Here is a 6,250-nt window from a genome sequence, read left to right as displayed (position 1 = left end):
GTGGAGAAAATGCATGCCCAGACAGAAGTTTTTGGAACAGATTATGGAGTTTAAGGCTGCCAAGTACGGTCATAAACTTTATATGGAGAGCTTGTCGTAATTGTTTACCTACTGCTGCCGCTTTGGTGAAGAGAAATGTTAATATTAGTACGATATGTTCATGGTGCCATACATATACGGAGGATGACAAACATGTGTTGTTCGAGTGTAAGTTTGCAGTGGATGTGTGGGAGGTGATGGGGCTTCGGCATCTGATCACAGTGTGACCTAATGATTCAGTAATGTCAGTGTTCCAACGAGTGTTTCAGTCAGTGAACAAAGGTCAAGCAGGAATGGTGGGCATGGTGTGCTGGAATCTTTGGAATCGACGGAACTGCTGGGTATGGGATCATGTAAATATATCTATTGTTGGTTTGAAATCCAGAATCCATCATATGCTGGATGAGTGGAATAAAGCTCAGGAGGAAAAACAGAAAGCAGCAGCACTCCTTCAGAATAGAGATCGAACGTGGCGTAAACCACCTGCAGGATGGATTAAGATTAATACTGATGCTGCTTGTGTTCCAGGGACGGATCAGTTTGGGATTGGTTGTGTTGCTCGAGATGAACACGGTTGTTTCTTACGAGCTCGGTGTACTTTAATTCACAGAAGTGTGCAGTCCCGGGAAGCAGAAGCGATAGGATTGAGAGAAGCTTTGTCGTGGATTAAACATTGGCGTAATACCAAATGCATTTTTGAATGTGACGCAAAATTGGTAGTTGATGCAGTGAATGGAGATCGAGGGTACTCAAACTTTGATATGCTGATTGAAGATTGTGTTGATATAATTAAACACTTTGATGAAGTGTTAGTGACTTTTGTCCATAGGTCTGCGAATAATGTAGCTGATTTGTTAGCTAAGGCTGCATATTCTATGGCAGGTCTACAGGAGTGGATACATACTGCTCCGGATTTTATTACATGTAATCTTGATTTTGAGAAAGCTTAATCAATGCAAGTACGTTTTTTCTCAAAAAAAAAAAGATGTTTAGGAATAATTATGGAATTAAAAAGCCGCTTAAAAGAGTCGATCAGTAATAGTTACATCATGTTATTTTTACTATTAATTGCAATACAGCGACATGTAAATAATAAATACAGAAAAACTAGCTAGTGGGGTAACTGGTAACTTTTGTGGCTTTCTTCACATCATACTAGCATTATGGCAAGGACATTTTGTGGCTTTCTTCAGTTTTAGGCCTCTGGTGGTGCCTGCTCTGATCAGAATTGGAGCCTCCCAGTTCTTGCATTATGAATGTCAATTGTGTCTTTCGTTGTTAAGATCAAAGTCTATTGTTTCGTCTCTATGTTAGTTGAGGGAGTATCAGCTAGCTCTAGATTCGAATAGCATCTCATATAAGATTCTGCATATGAATAAGTTATAATAGCAGTAGGACGTGGTAACACTTAAATAACATTTAAGTGTACTTCCCAAGAGGCAAGGAGACGTCCAACAAGTAAAACCAAAATGTTACTTTCTAATTCAATTCCAAAGGCTTTTTCTGAACCTGTTATAGTTTTTGTCAATGACAAAGAATGTCTACATCTAAATGTGCTAATCATCTGCAGTGTTCTCTTGTCGATATAAACACAGCTTATCCCACTTAATTAGTTCTTCCTCCTCTTCGCAATCTTAATTCTCCTTTCTCTCTAAGGAGAGCAGTAGTGTCTTTCTACCTATGGAGACTGATCAACTTTCTACTCCTCATTATCCGCCTGGATTCAGATTTCACCCCTCTGATGAAGAACTTATGGTCCATTACCTCATGAAACGATTACGTTCATGTCCGTTGCCTGCTCCTGTTGTAGCTGATATCGAGCTGTACAACTACAATCCCTGGGATCTCCCCGGTTAGTATTCCACATATGGCACACACTTATCAATCCAACAACTACAAAGCTGATATTTTACTAACTTGAGCAATGAAACAGCTAGTGTGTGCCATGTGCCTTAACCATACTATTTGTAATGTAACACTAAGAGTTTCCCTTTTTTCCTAATTTTTTTGATTGTGAATTCTATTTCAGGTAAGTCGTTATTTGGAGAAGATGAATGGTATTTCTTCACACCAAGAGACAGGAAGTACCCTAATGGAGTGAGGCCTAATAGGACTGCAGCTTCGGGTTTCTGGAAGGCAACAGGGACAGATAAGCCAATACTTAGTGCTTCTGGATCACGAAGAATTGGAGTGAAAAAGGCTCTAGTTTTTTACACTGGTCGTCCTCCAAAGGGTGTTAAAACTGATTGGATCATGACCGAGTACAGATTGCCAGACACCACCACCCGACCATCACGGTCAAAGGGCTCTATGAGGGTACGTAACTCTGTATATGTTTCCATGTGTTTTGCCTATAAGATATTGCTGTTTGTCTGTTTTGTCGTTGAGATCAACGAGGCCGGCTAAATAATCTCTAACACAATTTGCATTTCAACAAAGAAACTATATCTGTAACTTATATTGTGTCTGTTAATCTCAGCTGGATGACTGGGTTCTGTGTCGGATTCGTCAAAAAGGCAACAATTCAAAGAATAGCTGGACAGTGGAAGATGATTACAGTTCCAGTCCTCCCAGCAAATTTGTGCATACTAACAATATGCCAAAGATCGAAGAGCTCCCTTCAGTTTACCCTGAAACCAACACCACTCCATATGACAATTACCTTTTCAAGGATTGTCAAATTTTGATGGCATCCATGCTATCATCTCAAGATCTACCTCCTGTCCAGACCATCAACTCCAATGTTAATGATACGAAGTTCATCACGACCTCGTTCTTTGACAATTTCCTTAAGCCCAAACACTTAAATGAAAATGCGAATCTCAATGGTTCTAACAAGATTGTGACAGATGTGATGAGCGGAAATGAGGCGGGAAACATGATGAGCACAAATGCAATCAACTTTTACAATCAAAGTCAAGCTCAAGGAAACTTCTTTTACAACCCTACGCCATCTGATGCTATCATGAGTTTACTCCTTTCTCATGAAGGCTACTGAAGTTGTGCAACAACTCTTTCAAGAAGACAAGATCCCTTTTGTCTAGCCCTAATATATAAGACTCTCAAAGTAATTATATATCAATATATAGCTACTTTCTTCGACGTATAACTTATAAGCTCAGACAAATGGGATTTTCGCAAGTTGAGAAGGCAAGAAACATTTCCAAGCTTAAAGTCTTCTAAATAAAGTGTTTGAATAACACCCGCAAGTAATGTGTAAATCTTGCGCCACCCGGGGATATCCGGTTTCTCTATTTTACATATCAGCTTTGTGGTTGTTTAAAGTTTGATTGCTGTTTATTGTTTACAGTATTTAAACAACCTTATGTATCAGTTCATCTGTGTGACATAGTTTGGAATAAACAATTACTAATAAGCGCTCTTTCATGCATTGTTTGCTAATGAAGTTTCTAATTTGGTGGTATTATCTTAGAATAGCTCTCAATTATACTCTCTGATCCAAAATACCAAACTATTTGACTCACTCTCCTTTCTAGCTTCAATTTTGATTTCATTTTGTTTCACCATAACCAACCTAAAGAGTCTCAGCATTTTAAATTCAACTATTTAAGTCAGTTCTGTTAAACATACATTTTCTGTTTACATATCTTTATTGAATCTTGTGTTACTTTGCAGTGGGTGCCAAATCCAAAATACAACTGGAAAATTAACACAACTCCCTGACAAAAACCAAAAACAAGGAACCATCAACCTGAAGTGTTTAAGTTTCTTTACAGTAAGTTATTAACTTTGCCTTACCCTGCCTGACCACCACGCTTAATAGCAGGATTATAAATTGTGCTTTAATCACAGTCGTCCATAACTCGTCCCTGACACACGTTACGATATCCAAAGACCAGGACCCTTGAAAAAAGGGTAAGCAGCATAATTTATTGTTCGCTTACCTTCCATGAGTAATCAGCATTACATTGATTTCAGGCCAAAACATTTCATTGGCATGGCTAAACATCAGAATATCCCTACAAATTTGACATCATCAAATGCAAGTACAAAATCCTTATCTAAGGGTTTTCAAACATAGTCCAAATTCACCAAAACAACTCAATGTCAGTTTATTTCAGTAATACTCTGTAAGTTATCGATCCAACCAAGAAAAACCAAAGAAAGCTAAGGAAAAAAGAGAGTTTGTTTTTAATTAAAAGCTGAAGAAATTGTTGTGAAAGATTCATTAAGCCTAAGTTTTCTGACCCTAAAATGCCAGTAAAATTGCGATTTTTGGCTAAGCCACCTCGTCACTTAAGCACACCGTCAGAGTGCTCATGTCTGCAGCAAATGCATGTCCGCAAGATAAGCATTTTGCATCTGCTGCACTCTTGTATGTTGGTTTTGTTGTCACTAAGAAGAAGTTAATCCGTGTGTACAGATAAGTATTTCTCATCTCTTGTCACTAAGAAGAAGTTAATCCGTGTGCACGAGTATCCTGTAATCGTTTCTCTGCTCTATTGACCTTGTATTTAATATTTCTCTGCTGCTTGCCTGTAAAAAAAAACAGCTTTATATAAACTTCAAGTAAAGCAAGTCTTGAGAAATAAACAAAAAAATTGTACGGGAAATGCTCAACAGTCAACGCATACTATACAAAGATAAAATAAACTATGGTGAATCTTCTGGTTATGGGCTTTTTCATTATATATGTAAGAACAGGTATGCGGGTGTGATCCTTTGGCAGTAGTAGTGTTTTGTGTGAATTGGTACTTGCAAATTGCTGGGAAAATGCAGAAATGTAAAAAAGAATAAACAGAGGGGGCATTCCGAGAATTGAACTCGGGACCTCTCGCACCCTAAGCGAGAATCATACCACTAGACCAAATGCCCTTTTTGCAATTTTTTGGTTTAGACAAAAAATAACTAGTACAAATGATAGGTGATTCTCAAACTCGTGAATTAACTAAATATTATAATACGCATGGTTAATTGCATGTTCTTTTCTCAAATTTTTTAATTTCTTTGCTCGAATTTAAATTGTACGGTTCTTCGACACACATGAATCAAATATTTAAGATAACAAATGTAGTATTTCCAAATTTCCATTATTACCCAAGTGGATAGTGCTGATTGCTGGTTGTCTGGACTTGGACGATTATGTTAATGACTTATAATATCCGCGAGACACGAAATCAAATTATTGTTGGCGCTGATCACACAAATCATCAACATCAGTTTTCAGGTAGGCCTCTTCAAATACTAAATGTATCTGTTTTTCATAGACAGACTTAACAAAAAGCCATAATCATTTCAACACATTCATGCCCATTGTCCCCAGCGGCCTGCTCCATATGTTTATATTTATATTTATATATTAAATATACATACAATATGTGCACACAATACGTAAATCCAATTAATTTTACTAGTATAAGAACTTATTGAACGTGCAAAAAAATAAATTCCAAATATATTATGACATACTAAAAAATTCTAAAGGCACAAAATAATAATTGTTATATTCTTCTTGGTTATAACTAATAAAAATATTTTATGTTATCTGTTATGCCTAAAATTTGGTATCAATATTATTCGGCTCAGATCTGGGTCAATTGGGCTTAACCGGGCAATTTATGTTTAAAATTGAAGATATGATAAGGCAAGCCCTCCTTGCTAAAAAGGAAGAAGGCGCACCCGCTGCCGTTTTAGGTGGACGCGCCCATATAGGGCTATGAAAAATCGAACCGAAACCGATAAACCGAACTGTGCTAATTCGGTTTGGTCCGGTCATGATTTTTCCAGAAAATTCGGTATATTCGGTCCGGACCGAATACACCAAAATAAAATTCGGTTTGGTTCGGTTCTTGTAAAAAATATTTTGGTCCGGACCGAATAGATCGAATAGACGAAATTATAAATACTATAATTTCATATTATATCTTTTACATACATCTTAAATATTTTAATCATAAATTTTAATTTATAACTATATTTATACACTCTTAGAATTCTACATATCACCTTACTTTAATTATATTTTAGATTTTATAAATTTTGGTTTAAAATTTTAATATAATTTTATTTTCTTAAAAAAATTTGGTCCGTTCGGTCCAAAATCGAACCGAATCGAATTATTTCGGTTCGGTCCAGTCTGATCCATAATACAATTTCGGCCCAGTTCGGTCCAAAAAATATGATAATTCGGTTTTTCGGTCTATTCGGTTCAGTCCGGATTTTTACCGAACCGACCGAATGCTCAGCCCTA

General features: G+C 36.8%; 2 protein-coding genes and 1 non-coding gene across 3 annotated transcripts; 2 read left to right on the top strand and 1 right to left on the bottom strand.

Moving 5' to 3' along the window:
* The first annotated feature begins 281 nt into the window (after window positions 1–281).
* LOC141696076 (uncharacterized) lies at window positions 282–989 on the top strand. Its single transcript, XM_074500264.1, has one exon. It carries the CDS (start codon window positions 282–284, stop codon window positions 987–989), a length of 708 nt encoding a protein of 235 aa, XP_074356365.1.
* Window positions 990–1,410: 421 nt separating this feature from the next.
* Window positions 1,411–3,361, top strand: LOC141698210 (NAC transcription factor 32-like). Its single transcript, XM_074502866.1, has 3 exons — window positions 1,411–1,891; window positions 2,069–2,355; window positions 2,519–3,361. The coding sequence occupies exons 1-3, from the start codon at window positions 1,720–1,722 to the stop codon at window positions 3,035–3,037; spliced, it is 978 nt and encodes a 325-aa protein (XP_074358967.1). The 5' UTR covers window positions 1,411–1,719; the 3' UTR covers window positions 3,038–3,361.
* Window positions 3,362–4,803: 1,442 nt separating this feature from the next.
* TRNAP-AGG (transfer RNA proline (anticodon AGG)) lies at window positions 4,804–4,875 on the bottom strand. Its single transcript has one exon. It is a non-coding gene; the product is annotated as a tRNA-Pro (tRNA).
* Between the last annotated feature and the right edge of the window lie 1,375 nt (window positions 4,876–6,250).

This window comes from Apium graveolens, chromosome 11, assembly GCF_009905375.1.
Source record: "Apium graveolens cultivar Ventura chromosome 11, ASM990537v1, whole genome shotgun sequence".
In the NCBI taxonomy this organism is placed as follows: domain Eukaryota; kingdom Viridiplantae; phylum Streptophyta; class Magnoliopsida; order Apiales; family Apiaceae; genus Apium; species Apium graveolens.
This window is presented reverse-complemented; position numbering and strand designations above follow the sequence as displayed.

Coding starts and splice junctions, on each gene's coding strand:
- LOC141696076 (XM_074500264.1), top strand. CDS start 282: ATGTCAGTGTTCCAACGAGTGTTTCAGTCAGTGAACAAAGGTCAAGCA.
- LOC141698210 (XM_074502866.1), top strand. CDS start 1,720: ATGGAGACTGATCAACTTTCTACTCCTCATTATCCGCCTGGATTCAGA. Junction 1,892..2,068: donor CAATCCCTGGGATCTCCCCG/GTTAGTATTCCA, acceptor ATTCTATTTCAG/GTAAGTCGTTATTTGGAGAA. Junction 2,356..2,518: donor GGTCAAAGGGCTCTATGAGG/GTACGTAACTCT, acceptor TGTTAATCTCAG/CTGGATGACTGGGTTCTGTG.